This window comes from Vicugna pacos, chromosome 11, assembly GCF_048564905.1.
Source record: "Vicugna pacos chromosome 11, VicPac4, whole genome shotgun sequence".
Classification (NCBI taxonomy): domain Eukaryota; kingdom Metazoa; phylum Chordata; class Mammalia; order Artiodactyla; family Camelidae; genus Vicugna; species Vicugna pacos.
In genome coordinates this window covers 87,391,877-87,408,134 of record NC_132997.1, presented here as the reverse complement: position 1 = coordinate 87,408,134, position 16,258 = coordinate 87,391,877, and the positions used below count along the sequence as shown (strand labels likewise).

General features: G+C 42.5%; 2 protein-coding genes across 13 annotated transcripts in view; both read right to left on the bottom strand.

Annotated features, from left to right (window-relative positions):
* VWA2 (von Willebrand factor A domain containing 2) overlaps nucleotides 1-2,397 on the bottom strand; it is a 47,187-nt gene extending 44,790 nt beyond the window's left edge. For 2 of the 4 annotated variants that reach the window (XM_072971941.1, XM_072971939.1), the window contains exon 1: nucleotides 2,228-2,397. Coding sequence is in view for 2 of the 4 variants with exons in the window: in XM_072971940.1 (XP_072828041.1) it covers nucleotides 1,577-1,623 (47 nt within the window). In the remaining 2 variants the exon portion in view is untranslated. Of the gene's footprint in view, nucleotides 1-1,576; nucleotides 1,958-2,227 lie in introns of those variants that run through there. The other 2 variants (XM_072971940.1, XM_072971938.1) reach the window with 1 other exon arrangement.
* Nucleotides 2,398-7,616: 5,219 nt separating this feature from the next.
* Nucleotides 7,617-16,258, bottom strand: part of TDRD1 (tudor domain containing 1) — a 41,755-nt gene continuing 33,113 nt past the window's right edge. For 6 of the 9 annotated variants that reach the window (XM_072971929.1, XM_072971930.1, XM_072971933.1 and 3 more), the window contains 6 exons: nucleotides 15,223-15,336; nucleotides 12,174-12,341; nucleotides 11,101-11,328; nucleotides 10,428-10,474; nucleotides 10,261-10,348; nucleotides 7,617-8,084 (listed from right to left, as the gene is read on the bottom strand). In XM_072971929.1, the coding sequence (XP_072828030.1) occupies nucleotides 8,065-8,084; nucleotides 10,261-10,348; nucleotides 10,428-10,474; nucleotides 11,101-11,328; nucleotides 12,174-12,341; nucleotides 15,223-15,336 (665 nt within the window). In that variant the 3' untranslated portion in view covers nucleotides 7,617-8,064. Of the gene's footprint in view, nucleotides 8,085-10,255; nucleotides 10,349-10,427; nucleotides 10,475-11,100; nucleotides 11,329-12,173; nucleotides 12,342-15,222; nucleotides 15,337-16,258 lie in introns of all 9 variants that reach the window. The other 3 variants (XM_072971932.1, XM_072971926.1, XM_072971927.1) reach the window with 2 other exon arrangements.

Sequence of the window (16,258 nt, the reverse complement as noted above, 5' to 3'; positions counted from 1 at the left end):
TTTCGTTTTTTGTTTTTTGTTTTTTTTACTGATGTGCTAAGCACCTGTGTGAGGACCCCTACTCTAAATGCCTCATAGTGTGGCTGACCCTTCCACTGGTATAATTGTATGAAATTTAACTTTGTCAATAAAAACTATTAAGCACCTGCCCTGTGCCCGGCATCCTCCCGGGTGTCAGGGATGCAGTGAAAATACTGCATAAGATGCACACCTGGTGGGCACACTCTTAATAAAAAACTTTTGCAGTTTCACCAGCAGCTTATAATCAACGTCATCACTTGCCAATTAACAGCCATGCTGTTAAGGAAGCTCATTAAAAACCCAGGAGTCAGGGTTCCCGGCAGGCTCTCCTGTTCTCCCACTGGCAGTTTTCTACCCTCTCTGGCTGTTTCCTCATCTGTTAAAACATGAGCAGCTGACTACAATTCATTCCAGGAATCCGAGCCTGTTTAGGGGGAGGGAAAACGGGGAAGCTCTGGATGATAGACCAAAAGCCAGATTTAAAGAAAATTTAAAACCAGGCTTAAAGTTCTTGATGGGTGTTCAAACAGACAGGTATGATGTAGAAAGGAAGGAATCCCCCTGGCCCTCAGGATGTGCCTGGGGACCTAGTCTGGGAAATTCTTACACATTAAGAGATGGCTCTGAGCTGGGTTTCTACAAAAGAAGAGCAAGGGCCAGTTCCCACACAAAGAACAGCCTAGTGGAGTTCTGTACCCTATCAGCCATAGGAAAAGAATGGCTGCAGGCTACTAAAAGCCAGCAGCATTTATAAATTAACTCCCAAGACCTTTGCCAACTGCAGCGATCTCTCGAGTTTTCTGTTTCCTTCTCTTCTCCAGATTCTTTTCTCAACAAACAAACATTTCTTAATATAATCTCACAGTGGAAGCAAAAGCAGACCTCGAATTTTTAGACTTCAATTTATAAAACACTTAGAAGTTCTAGGAGGGTTGTTTTTAAAGGACCACATCATTTGAAAATTGTCCAGGTTCTGATTATTCAGTCCAAGACACCAAACACAATGCATGGTGTCCCCGTGGAAAGACCCCTCTCAGTTCGACAGCCACTGATTCCACAATGAGAGGACAGCAAGGTGCCCTCCTCCCTTCCCTTCTGCCTGGGTGGCCACCCTGGCAAGTTTCTAAAGTGCAATTCTGAGCCTCTTCCCTTTCTCATCCCAAGAGCCAGGCTCCGAGCTGGAGAAGTGCAGGAAGCAGGGCCGGGCTAGCTGGCCAGTGTGGGGTTAGGGGGGGCCCAACAGGTGAAATCACCATGGAGGATACATCCCTTGGCCTTCCCATAGACCAAGGGCAAGTTTCTCAGGGCAGCGGGCCCTTCTCAGGCTCTGCACGCAGAGACCTGGATGAGGGCACTCGGCTGCTTGGTTAAACGGCGCGGGAGTGACTCTAACACCTGCATATGCGGTGTAAAATGGGAGGAGGGAGGCTTGGGCACGTCCCCAAAGCCTTTATTCAAAAGGCGAGCCAGGTTAGGGGCTCCAAGACCGCGCTGAGCAGGGCCGCTGTAATAGTGGTTCCCTCCACCCACAGACACCGAGCCCCTGTCCCCTTACCTGCGGTCCGCGCCCCGCGACTCTGCGCTCTGGTGCCGGGGACCCATGGGAGGGGCTGCTCCCCGGCTCCCTAGACGCCCCCGCCGGCTCGCCCGGGGCTGGACCGCGGGGATCCCGGAGAGCGCGCGCGCTAGGTGCGCCCTGCCTCGGGACGCCGACTTCCCGGAGAGGCGCGCGGGCGCGCTCAGGTGGAGCGCAGACAAAGCGGAACCCACCCCGCCGCGCCGACGCCGCGTCCACGCGGGGCCGCACGGTCTCGGCACGCCGGGCCGGCGCGCCTGGGGGCGGGGCTCTCCGCCCCCGCCAGCGCGAGGAGGGAAGCGGCGCCCCCCCCAGGCCGAGAGCCGGGCCGCCGCGCGCAGACCCCTCGGGGCTGGGCTCACCCGGACCCGCGCGGCGAAGAGCGCGCCGCAGGACCCGGCTCGGGCCAGGGGGCGCTGCGAGCCCGGGGAAGGGGCGGCCGGGGCGGGAGCCACGTGGGACACCTGTGTTCCTTCTCGAGGGGAGGCGGGGAGCGCGGCGCCGGCCGACCCCCTTGGGGTCGCTTTCCCAAGGAGGGCGCATCGCGCTTTTGGAAACCCGGCTCGCAGCGCCTCTTTCTTTTATAAACAATGGGCTGGCCAAGGTCGGCAAATAAACAAAGGTGCTTACTTCTGCTCTGGTCTCCCAGCCTCCGAGCGGTGCAGCAAGGAACACTAAGCCATCTGCTCTAGACTCCGCAGGATTTATTGCTGCGACCCGTGCGAAAATGTTGACTTTGGCATCGTTTCTATTTGTCATGGCAATTGCCGTTTGTTTACCTGTCTGTCCTGTTATTGCCGTTGGGCGGTAATAAGCGGGCCTATTTGGCCAGCATCCTCGTTTAAGTTTGGAAGGTGCTCTGATTTTTTTAAATCAACCACCGCAGAGCAAAGTAGCACAATGTCTTTTGCATAGTAAGCACTCAGTAAACGTTGGCTACTATTGATTGCATCATCTGTAGTTCCCAAACGCCATCCAAAGTGTCATTACATGATGTGGGATCATTACAAAAAAAAAAAAAAAAAAGTGCCAAGAAGCAAACCACACCTACTCCACTACCCAGAGATAATCGCTGTTGAAACTATGCTGTTAGTTCTCCCAGCGTCATCCTCCACATGAAAAAATTTTTAGTTCATTCCATGCAGTGTCATAACCAGCTTTTCTATTTCCCTTCTTGAACATCTTTCTGTGCTTTTAGCTACACTTACTGTTCTAGTGTACTTAACCTATCCACCTATCTGCTTTTTTTAATTGAAAAAGTTTACTACAAGATATTGAATATAGTTCCCTGCTATACAGAGGAACTTGTTTATCTATTTAACATATAGTAGTTAATATTTGCAAATCTGGAACTCCCAGTTTATCCCTTTCCACCCCCTTTCCCCTGTAAGTTAGATATTTGTGCTTTTGTCCAATTAATCCCTTGCAAGAAAGAGCTGTAGGGCGTGTGTGTGTAATTAAGGCTTTTGCTGTGTATTGTCAAACTGCCCCAGGAAGACTGACCTGTTTCCTCTTTTCCATGTCCCTTTCCCATTATTCTTGTATTCTTGTAAATATCAATCTGATAGACTAATAACAATTTTGTTTTTACACCTTTCCTTTTCAAAAAATCCTAAAAACATCACATTTCCCTTGGTGGTTCTCAATTAGTTTCCAACCTTCCCCATATGGACAGCTTCCAACAAAAGTGGCCCCGGCTAATATAAAGTTGCAAACTTCACCAAAGAAGAGAAAAAGAGGCTTCAATTTTTCACCTCATTCGTTCCTCCCAATAACATTTACTGAGCACCCAAATGTAAAAACACAGCTGCACCCGAACAGCAGACGTTAACTCATGAGCACCTGTGCAGAGGAACTTGACTGCAGGTCTAAATGCTCCTTGGGGAGAGAGGGGGAGGGTCTCTGCCTCTAGATGGACATTGTCCCAGGCAGGTGATGCAATGCAATGCAAGCCACAGGTGATTTTAAAGATTCTAGTAGCCACATTAACTTGAAAAGGAACATGTGAACTTAATTTAATTACCCAGTAGCTCCCAAATATTATCTCAATATGTAATCAATGTAAGAGCTATTTTAAGCTAAGTCTTTGGAGTTCTGTTGCACTTCACATTTTCAGCACAGCTCCATTTGGACTAGCCACATTTTAAGTGTTCAGTAGCCACAAGTCGGGGTGGCCTGTGCCACTCTAGACAGAGCAGAGGTTTGAGAAGAGCAGACCAAGCCCTGGTAAAAGTGGGCGTTTCACAGCTGACAGCCCTCTCCCCTACCTGTTCGGATTGGTTGGTAACATTTACCAGCACGCCTTTGCCTAAGCAGGTTTACCTTAGAGAAGCCCCATTTAAATGCTGGATGTTCCTGACAGTTTTAAATCTTTAGTTGGGGGTGTTTCACATTTTCATTCCATGAATGAAAAGTAAAAAGGCTGAAACTATACAATACTGGTGGAGACATCAGTTTCTTTGAACTTCTTCACGTCAAAGTTTAGTCAGTGTGTCTTTCTATCAGGTGTGGGTGTGGGGAGGCGGAAAAGCAGGTGGCCCAGGCCCTGGAGGGTGCTGAGTGAGACAGAGACGAACAGTAGACGCTTTTAATACAGAGAAGCTGGACTATTGCTTTTGTCACCCTGGCAATGCCTCCTTTGCAAAGACCTGTGGAAATTTGAAAAATAGTTACCACGAAGGACCTTCATCCCAAAGGGCTTGCGAGCCTCTTGCTTCCAAGGACTTGCCTTATTCGTCTTAGTGGCTCTGATGCTTGATAACTCTCCATAGTAAGTGACCTTTAAAAACGTGAACTAACTCGTGAATTACCCTGTACAGCACGTCTCAGTGGTAAACACACAAGGCACGAAGACAACTTTGAATTCCACGCAGAGAGAAATGGAGACTCCAGCGCTCAGCAGTGTGCAGCGGGAGACGCCCGGGGCAGTGGAGCAAGCACTGCTTTGGAGGTAAGGTTTTGGGTTCCCATTCCAGCTCTCCTCCCTACTGGCTTTCTGCCAGAGAAAAGATGCATAATTTTTGATTGAATGTTCAGTTCCCTGGCCTATAAAATTAGAAGTTGGTGGGTAGACTGTTTCCCTAATTTATGGGAGCCCAATTCAAATTCTTTGCATCCAGTCCCCCAAATGATAAAGCAAGGTGAAGCTCACATTAAAAAAAAAAAAAAAACCCAAAGGAGGATGCATAATAGAGCCACAAAAGTTGTGGATTTCCCAGAACCCACAGAGCAGCTAGAACCCTCTTGTTGAGAAGTGAAAGAACAGGAAACAAAGCATATTAAATGGCAAAGAAACCATCTTAGAGCAAACAAAGGGCCTGATTCTGAAGTGCTCCACAGGCAGCAAATTAAGCCAGAGCAAAAACTGGAGCTAAGGGCAGTGCGAGAAAACAAAGTGTGGCAGAGGGACATGAGGAACAGAAATACTGCCATCTTGAAGCCAAAGACCCTTAGGTTTGGGGCAGGGAGCAACTGGTCTAAGGATTAAAGCGTCTCGACTCCGTAAAAAGAATTATGCACAGGGTTTTACTGGATTTACTTTTGGAAAATGTGATGCTTTCTGGCTGCATCAAGTAAACATGGAATAGACGTCTACAAAGGCAAAGGGCTGAGTAACATTTAGTCATTCAACCAACATCCCAAACTGCATAAGCACTCTACTTCAAAACTGTCAGTATTCCCAAATTGTGTATCTTTAGTTTTCAGATGCACGGGCAGGCCTTAAAAGAAGTACTCACTGAATGCATTTTGAGAGGAATCTGGGTGCACCCCTGGAGGCAGCAGAGCAGGCTCTGCCTGCCTTTTATCAACCTCATGGTCCATCTCACTTCCTGGAAGGCTCGTTTTACAGGTGAGCATGTGCTCATCAAAAGGGTATCAGGACAAGGTTTTAAAAACAGCACCATCTCAGGGTCTCAAGGTAAAAGGAAAGCACAGGAAAATGGCTGAGATTGGGCATGAAACCAAAGTTGTTATCTGAAAGCTACTGACAAGATTAAAGAACTTTCCGAGGGAGGTCAGACTGCAGTGCCTGAACAGTAATCTGAACAATGTTCAGGCACAGAAAAGGTGTCAGCGGTTCCTGGGGGAGCCCTCTGCCACTCTCGCCCCGTGCATACGGACAGAAGGCTTACTGCATCTGAACCTCCCTTTAATTCCGGCAGGAAAAACCATCCTCCAACTCTTAACTGTATGTGTGGAAACACCATCTGCCCTCCAACTTCTTTTATTTGGAAAAACAAATGGCACCTTTGAGAACCTTCTGTGTTTAACGAGTAAGAACCGCTTGGATGTGGATCTGGCTACAGAACACCCGCACTAGCGAGTAGCCCAGGGTCACTCGGGCTCATCCCAGAAGAGCTCAATCTGCCAGATCCAGGCGGCAGTCGTGCTGGTGATGGTTGGTCACATTAATGCTTTATTGCTTTGGGCTGGCGGCCTCAGAACAGCGGGGCGCACAGCGACCTTATTCCTCCCCTAGAACCTGGCAGTTTTAGGGCCCTGCTGATAAGGATCCTCACATACCAGTTTTCTAGAACATTTATTATACATCAAGAGAGCTTGAGTTCAGGCTGTATTTTCACCCTCATTCAAAATTTTGAAACTTTTACATTTTTGGCAGCCCTAGTGAAAAAAATTCTACCAAAAGGCCTATCAAATCCATCTTCCCCCACTTCCCAGTTCATTGCTTAATCCATGTTGTTAAGAATCTCTTCCTTTGCAAAATGGATGTGATTTGCCTCAGTATTTACATGGCCTCTGCCAAGGAATAAACTATCACGATGTCAGTTCTGGTGTACTCGTCTGTGACTGAACTCTGCATCGGGAGGGAGCCTTGGGGCTGGGGCTGGGACGGGCCCCACGTGGCCCTACTGAGCAGTAAATACAGCGCCTACCTCAGCGTCAGGCACACGGCTTGGGCTCAACAAATATTAATGATTGATTAATTAATCACTAAATATTAATGCTCAAGTAGGAAATTTCTTTAACCTACTCAAAAATAAGATCTGGTGGTCCAGTGTGAGAGTATGTAGAATTAATCCAGGAGACACTTAACCTATATCTCTACTTGTGAGTCTAGCACTTTAGATTTAGTCTGTCTCTGGGAACAAGGCAAATAGCTCAACAATGAAATAATATTAAACCCCATTCCACGTGTTTCTCTTCAAATTTCCGGCATCTACCATATGATAAAACCTTGGAATCTGATGAACTTCGACTTGAGATTTTTTTTTATGTGTTCTTTGACTTGCTTCCCTTAATTTTCCTTAATAACAAGGCCAATTCTGTGATTGCACAGTTTTCATTTGCATTTTCATTGTGGCTGGAATTGAACAGGGTATAAACGAACTAAGTGTCCAGTGCTCCTAGTACGTGCCAGTAAGGAAAGGAAGTTAGTAAAAATGCTGCTGGCAGTAAGAACACATGGGAAATCTGGCTGTGAAGTTCAAAGAATGTTACTGGGCAGAGCAGCTTGAAGTTTTATCTAATAGAAGCACATCAATGTTTGAACAACTTTTTACATGAGGAAAAACTCCATTTAATCTAACTGGTACATATTATCTCAGTAAAAGAAAAAAAAAGTCAAGTTTCTTCTTTGAGCTGGTGATATCTTCTTAGGTTGTTGTCACAGTCTGATACTTAAATCATGGGAAAATTCCCTAACAGAAACTTAGGGGCTGGCCGGAAAGTCAGCTGGCCCTAAGTTCTGCACATGTGAGTTTAGAGTTTAAGATGACTATGCACTTCAAGAAAAATATATACTCAGCTTTTATATAACTTAGCTTTTTAGCTTAAATTGTTAACCTTATTTGTGCTTCAGAAAATGTAAATTCTATCTACACTAAAAATCTAGTGGCTACAGATCTGGAAAGGCACCTCTGCGTGGCAGGAGCAGAAAGAGAAGGTGCCTTCCGGGGTCACGCGCTGCGAGCCCAAGGGCCGAAGGACAAGTGACCCATGTCAGGATGGAGAGAAAGAGGCTGATGACCCCGGAGACTCAGGAAAAGATGAGCAGAGATCGAAGCAACGACAAACCAGAGAACATTTATTATGTGAAAGAGGCCGACTGTGATAGGGAGAAGACACATTTTATTATGAAATACATCAAACATACATAAAGTCCAAAAAATAACACTCATGTACCAATTAGACTGATCCAGTACTGACGTGGAGCCATATTTTCTTCAGAAACTTTAAGTAATAAAAAGTTATATATACACTGGAAAAGCTCCTATGCATGCCTTCCCGATACTCCCAGGCATTTGGTATCAATCTTTCATGCACGACTTCCTTGGGAGGAAGAAATTACAGGGGGAAAAATACAACTACCCAACCTAAATAGAAGAGTGGTAAGCAAACAGAAATGAAGGCGTAAAAGGCCATTAAGTTCCCACTAAACAAAAACACGAGATGCTGTACTTTCTCTCCTAAGTCTAGCCTTCGCTGTTTCCTTTCTCGTAAGTGTTTTATCTCCAAGAGACTGTTTCTGCAAGAGAAAAATCAACTATCATTACGCCTTATATAAAAACTCAGTCACTACAGTTCTTAACTTCTATCTTAAGTACAAGCAAATCAAATGTTCACTTTGAACTGAAATTACAGATTTAAGTCAGATCTGCCAGTTAAAAAAATTCACCGTCATTACAGCGTTTAATACAGCTGTTTGCACGCACTTTAAACATAAACAGCCATTTGGTCTCCGCCTAATGTTTTATATTACCTGTATGCTGAACACTTTTGAGTGATAGTTTTATGTCCTCATCAACACACAGCTTCCTACTTCTGCAATTTTACAATTAAATTACTAACAAATTAAAACAAATTTCTCCAGAGATGATGAAACACTAAAACTTCAAGTATATTTTCTCTGTCTCTAGGAAGGATAATTTAAATGACTAAATACTCAACAATATTCTCACCACAATGAAGTATGCTTAAGCAACCATGTTATGTGACTTTTTTCCTAATAATAAAACCCCTTAGTTTCATGCCCTTCAAAACGGATCTAATCTAAAATGGTATTGTAGCACAGCATCCAGGTAAGCAGCGAAGGGCAGGACAGAGAGCTCAGCTTTGGGTTATAAGACCCGCTTTCCAGTCTGCGTGTGAGATTTTGGGGCAGCCATTTAACCTCCTTGAGCCTTTGCTTCCTCCTCTAGGAAATGAGGTCTACCTTCTTTTAATCTGCAGGGTACTGTGAAGATTAAATATGTAACTAGATGCGAAAGTGTTTTTTAAATAAGGCACTCCCCAAATACAGGGTATTATACTGTATTCAAAGGTAGACAAAATATGTATTTATTCCCACAATAGGGGAAAAGCCAGTGCAACTACTATGTTTTCAATCAAGTTTTTTTTTAAGTAATGCCTTCAATCTATTTACAAACAATAGAAAATACAGGTTTCATCTGAAGTTGTATATGCAAGCACTCTCAATATTTTTGTGGGGGAAAAAAGCTTATGGCCCAAATAAAAAATAAAAGCACATCAAATTAATCAACTTGATTAAAAATATGATGATCTGGTTCTAGGACTATATTTCAGAAGCTCATGTCACTGTGTGTTCCTCAATCTATGAAATTAAACCTATCATAAAATTTAAGATTTTAAACTTTACACAAAACAGCAGTCAGTTTAAAAACTTAATGTATTAGAAAGGACTGGAAGTTGTCACCGCAATTGTAATTCAGCATTTATTAAAAATAAACCAAAACTTGTGAAGTAAAAGAAATAAATTATCTCCAAATAAATCATGAGACTCAAACTGTTGATTTTGCATGAATGACATTTAGCTCAGAACTTAGCTGTACTTCCTTAGAAGCAGAAATAGAACAACTGTCTGTTACCATGTGGAGAACAGTCTGGCCCAGCAGGTACATCCTTGAGAGCAGCCAGCCTGCAGGGCCCCAGGGAGCAGAAGGGCCCCGGGAGCTATCTGCAAGTGGTGGGATCTAAGCTGCACTTCAGCCCACAGGAGTGCACGCCTTAAATAAGTCATAGATCCCTTGCTTTTGGCAAGGACAATTTCATTTTGGTCAGAAGTTCTAATTGGCTAGTGATCACAAAGTAATTTCTGGGGGCCATCTTAGAACAAAGGATCCCAGACAGCAAAAAAGTGGGGGAGTCACTATGCAAAACTCACTCACGTTATCTTTAACTCCTACAGTCACCACAGACAAAAGAGGAAGAGAATGCTTTGTTCTGAAATGAAATTTTGTATCAGTGAAGCCCATTTTCCATTCTTGGCCCCTTAGGACCTCTTCACAAAAAGTGCTGTTTTTACAGATGTGCACACCGGGGAGAGTTAATTTCACTCCAGAAACAAGGAATTTCAGGTTAAGCTTCATCTCACAACAATCTTACAAGTCCCTGCACCCACCATCATGAGCTCTCTCTAGGTCAAACCACAGTAAGGGAAGGAGGCTGCAACCCGGAGGGCCCTGGACTCAGCCCCAATAGTAGGGTCAACGTGAGGTTAGCAAACAAAACCTAGGAAGGCAGCAAAAACGTTACAGCCAGACCTTGCGATCATTAGATCACAAAATAAAGTACAGCCTCAAAATGTGCTTCACCCTATTAGCTCTGTCCTGACATGATTAGAGATGTCCTGTTGGTGGTTACAGAAGTGATAAAAAACATAAATTTAACTTAACTTACTTAACTTTTTAACAATTTTTTCATTTCAATAAATTTATTTTGATTGGTTGGATTGTTTAAGAGGAAGAGAAGAATCTGCTCATGTTTTTCAACCTGAGGGTGAAAAATAAATAGTGTTACTTCATTCCTAAAAATGCTGAGTATAATTTCACTTAAAGGAAATTTTACCCACTTGTTTCTGTAACTCTGTGCAGCAGCAATTCACCCTGTTCATCTTTTCTAAAAGCAAATACAAAAAGCCATTATCAGACAACACACATTATAAATAACAGGAAAAAAATAACCCCTGGAGGCTGAATATAAACAGATCTCAGGGCAGATCCTTTCGGACTACAGAGGACTTGAATGATTAACTTTCCATTTGGGCTTTAACGTTATCTATATTGTGTCCTGGGTTATCCCAAATGAGCACCCTCACCGCCAAGGTTTTAGGTCTTTGTTTGTCATACACGAGATCTCTCCTTTAAGGGCAGACCTGCCAAATCATCATCATATGAAAGAACCAGTAGATCCATTCTCAAAAATACAAGTTCCTCTCACTCTGATCAGGATCAAAAGGAGGCTGCAAGTGAGTTCTGAGTGCTTGACATTTCTACAGCTCTCAGCATCGACGCTGTATCAACATGATGCTGCTGAGCCTCATCTAAGAAAAACCCAGACTGCAAGGCCCGCTTCCCTTCAGGCAGCTCCTCAGAGGTGGCACCGTGAGTGAACACAGTGCCACTGGATTTACAGAGGAGGACAAATGGGATGTGGCCGTGGAGAATAAGGAAAGATCAGGTCAACTAAATTGATTACATCTGTTCTTGGTTACACTTATAAGTAATTAAGCCTGAAAAACATACCTTTATTTAAAGCACTTTGGTTTTTCGATGTGATGTTTTTTGCCAGACCGTACATCACCAGCTTATCAGCTATATTGACAGTACCCTTCTCAGAACACTTCTCAACCAAAACTATGTGGACATTCTTGATAATTCCTTTTACAGAAAGCATTACATTCTGATCCAACATGAAATTTTTTAGTAGTTCTATCATTAATTGAGAACAGCTTCCATTCAATTCCATTAGTCCTGGAAAAAAAAACTGAATGTTAGAGTCAATCTTCAAGTCCCTTAAAGCTAATATTTAGATAAATTACCTAAGGATAATAAGCAAAAGGCTCACTGATTTCAGCTAGGTTTAGGTATGCTTTGACGCACTATTGCTGTTGCATTCAAAAAAATCAAACGTAATACATATTCATCAATCCCTCCTACGTGTGAAGCACTAATTTAGATCTAGAGGGCTAAAAACAAATATCCACCTTCATGGACATATATTCTAATGGGAGAAGCAACAATAATAAAGATAATTTTGCAAGTCTGAGTCAAAACCAAAGCGGACTGTGAGGCATTCAGTGTGTTACCATCTGCTGGGAACCTCTGGGTAGAGAAATCGGGAGTAAAAATAAAAAGCTACTTGAGCATTTTAGTTTACTTTATTCAAATTCCCACTAAAGGGCTGAATAAACATGCAGATATAATACAAACAGGAAGGTAGCCCAAAATGGTGTCATTTGAATGTCTCTAGTCTCTGTGACAAAGCAGAGACCTCCATGCGAGCGGTCAGATGACTGACCCCAGGTCATCCTGGCCCTGTCACGTACTAGCCTTGCAACCTAGCACAAATCACAATCTCTGAACCTTGATTCTCAGAAGCTGATCTGTAAAACAAATATAGAACAATCGAATGCAATTTTTGTAAGGTTGAAAGAAAGAATAATTAAATGATACGAGATTCTTTTGGTAAGCTCTGCTTGATATTTGGAAATCTGGGCAGTTGCTTAAAATACCCTCTTGTTTCAGACTTTGGGCTACAAAAGGAAGAAAAAAAAATCCCACAGTCACCCAAGTTGGAAAGTGACTTAACTGTCTACCTTCGAAAGAACATTTAATAATTTGGAAAGGAAGCTGCAGGTGGCTGGCAGGGATTGGCTGCACTCTGCAGAGAGGCAGAGTTTCAATGTTTCCATAGTCTGCGTAGAGCACTTTCACATCAGCATCCGATGTCCCCAGAACAACGGCACGGTACCAGAAGTCATCTTCTGAAAACACAACGGAATCTCAGGTAAGAAGTTACGTTCAGTGATGTCCTCCGCCCTTAGGATGGCTCTTTACAGTTACATTTGTATCACTTAGATATTCACACCAAGATTTCTGATTTCATGCCAAGAAGTTTAGATTAAATACAACCATAACCTCTACTCTACTCCTTCCATATTCTACTTAAAAGAGAGTTACAGAATTAAACAGAAAAAAGCCTAAAACCACAAGGATAGAGAACAAGAGAGAAGACAGTATGACACTGGAAGCTGGAAAGCAGATGCATGAATGGAAATGATAGAGCAGAGCTCAACTAAAGCTGGCTGTAAGGAAGCCAAGAAGCACCCTGTTTGTGTCTCAAATCCCCAAGCAACCAAGGTCAATATTTGGTGCTACTCATACAACAGTAGGAGTAAAGATGGAGCTGAAAATGGGGACTGGGTAACAGAAGCAGAGTTACTTCCTCAGACATATAGACTTTAGTTTATAAATACACTTACACATAATACCTATTTTTAAAGTTGCTAAAGAGAAAGATGAGTTTTATGTTTACATGTTTTAACAGAGCTTAGAAAATTCCCCCTTTTCCGGGCAGCTGCTCCTACCCACGGACAGAAGACTGGTTTCTTCCCCACGCAGACTGTAGACTGGGGAACATGATGCAGAACAAACAGAGACGTTTACAAGATGACTGTCAGGCAAGCTACGGACTCCAGGCAGGAGACAACCATCTCAAGCAAAAGCACTTCAAGACACCAGCGTCAGGAGTCCCCAGTGAAACGGCAGAGCCGGGCCACCCTGCAGCGACACCCACCAAGTGGACGAGCTCTGCCCACGCACAGAGAAACTCCCAGTTAGCTTCTTAGTGCACCATTTAAAATAAGTGAACAGCAAAGGTTGACCAAGTAGTAAAACGAAGCCTCCAACATAAAAGACGAAGGCCAAAACAGGAACTCAAGGAAAGAGAGACCAAGGATGGAGAAGACCACGGAAATGAAAAGAATGATATAAAAATCCTCAGAAAAATGGCCTTTCCTCCTTGAAATGAGTACCAAGACAGTATTAAAAACACACATTTGAGAAAACAAAAAAGCTACTGAAACCAGAAAAGTGATATTAAAAATGAAGACAAGTTGGAAGATAAAATTGAGGAAATCTCTTGAAAAACAGAACAAAGGAAATACAGCAGAAAAGTGTAAGTCCAACATCAGAATATTTTCAGTTCATAAACCAGCAGAATATGAAAGAAGGGAATGAGTGAATTCAAAAAAAATTTCTCAAAACCGACGCTCATGAATTTCTGGACTAAAGGCCCCCCCACTGAGTGCTCAGGACAAACGTGAAAAGAAAACCAATCACAAAACCAAGTCACATCATAAAATTCAAAACTGGGGATGAGGAGATTACCAAAAGCTCCAGAAAGGAGGAAAAAAAACTATGTACAAAGTATGGAGAATCTGAATAACGTCTTGACTAGCCACACAAACAGCTAAAAGACAATATAAAAACAATGTCTTCAGTATTTTGAGGGAAAGATGATTTCCAACCTAGAATTCCATACATGGGTAAGCTATCAAGTAACAGGGGAGAATAAAGGCTTTTTCAGTCATGGAAGATAACAGAAAACTTACCTTACATGTACCTTTTCCCAGCTTCCAGAGGATGGGATATTCCCAAATATGAAGAGTAAGTCAAAAGAAAGGGATCCAGAAAACAAGGTGAGACAAGGCAGGGGAAATCTAGCCAACAAGGTGGGGTGGGAGAGAAATCCAAGGAGCAAACGGGGCTGGCGTTGAAACAATCCCCAGCACTGAGGGTAAAAGAAAAATTCCGGACAACAGCTCAGGTCTGGAGGACAAGCGATGTAGACAGGAGAGCAAACCAGAAGGCTGGAGATGCCTACAGCATGGTAAAAGCTGACCAAGGTCACAAAGTGTTCATGGAGAGAATTTACACCCATGCAGAGAACTGGAGATTACTAGTAAAATGATAGAACATTAGTAACAAAAAAAGCTGCTGCGAAAGGAAAACGTAATTACAGTAACTACGTGGCTAGGCTGTGAATAGTGTTCGTGCAATCTAATAAAGTAGTACTTACCTAACCAAAAATTATGACACATTTCTACTGAGAAGAAAGAGAGGGAAACTGTGCATCCAGTTGCCATACAAAAGAAAAATAAAACTAAATAAATTTTTTAACTGGAAATCTAAATTTTAAAATGAACACTCTTTAGGCAGCAGATCAAAGCCACTTTTAATCCACTGCTGGTAAGAGGGTGACGAAACTGGCCCCTCACAAACTTATGGCACATGTGGCACATACGACCAACATGCTTCCAGAACTTACAAAACAGGCTACATCCTTTGACTCAGGAATTCTAGCCCCGAAAATTCACCCTAAAGTATTTACGGCTACCAAAATGTCGGCCCAAGAATATTCACTGTAAGTGTTATCTATACAAGCCAAAGGAATTTGTTAACAATGAAATATTAAACAGAGGAGAATGGTTAAAGAATACCCCATTCAGTGAGTCTGGCCTTCCTAAGGCATTTCATTTTTTTAGGACATTCAGAGTTCTACAAATTACTTGCAGTCCCTCCATTTATAATGTTGTTGATCAATGTAAGACATATACAGTTACCTAGAAGTACCGACAGACTTACAGCTATTTACCCACATCCTAGTGGAAATATACGCTGTAGCTGTGGAACAGGGAAGGTGAATAACCCCACCATACGGATTAAACCAACAACCTTGCCTTTCTTAATTTCTCTGCCTATCCAAGTGAAATCCACATCTAAAACGACAAAGCCCACATACTCTCTTATAAAAGAAAACAGACAAATATCTTCCCTTTAATATTTGACCAAAAAGACTCTTACTTGTGTATTTGGCACAGCACGCATCTCCAATTTTTGGTCTATAGGCCGATCTACTTTTCTGAGCATTGCAAAATTCTAACAATTCAGCTGTCAATACACACAGTTTTTCCTGTTCTAAAATATATAAACAACAGTAATTTGTGAAGAAATTTTCAAGGCTACTATTCATAAAAGTATATAAAAAGGAACGTCTAATCTAATCACTCAACAAAGAACCCATGTATATTAAAATATACATTACATTTTAAAAACAGATAAAACCACTATTGGTCACCTTGTGGGGAAGGGATGCAATACTGGGAGGGAGCAAGAAGGAAGCCACTGGTGGGCTAATTTGTTGATCAGGTGGCTCTTCTAGCGTGTTCACTCTATGAAAACTTGTTAAGCTGTAGTTTTACAATATTGTTCAGTATACTTTTCAGGAAGTGTGTTACAGTTAATAAAATGAAACAGTATTTCACCATATTGTATGTTCTTGTCAGGATGGATAATCCTAAACCCCTGCTTTTTATTATACAGATTAAAGATTATTAGTCATACTGAAGATACATTTACTAGCAGTGATTGCATCACCACAATTATTGGTTTTGACCATTTGGAAAAAAAAAAGGTCATTTTTTTCAGGCTTCAAGTTCCTACAAATTATTTTGAACAGCCAACTTGTACTAACTCACCTTCTGATACTACAAGAATAAACTTAAGTACACTGAAGAGATGCATTAATTGTAAACTTTCATGAAACTGAAAAGGAAAATTAAAGTCAACACTATACACTACTCTTACTCATGATTCAGTCCAGTGTAAAACATTTCCCTCAGTCTCCAAGATACAGTAACACTGTGATTATAGACTGACTACAAAATACTCTTTCAATATATCTAAAACAGTTTTGCTTCAAATTCTCTTAAATGGCTTAATAAATACAATTCAGTACAGATAGTACCTATGGAAATCATACAGTAATTAAAGATGCCGTCCTGTTATAAAGACCTGTAGATTATCAAGACCAGTGGAACAGGCGCTGAATGCAGGGCAT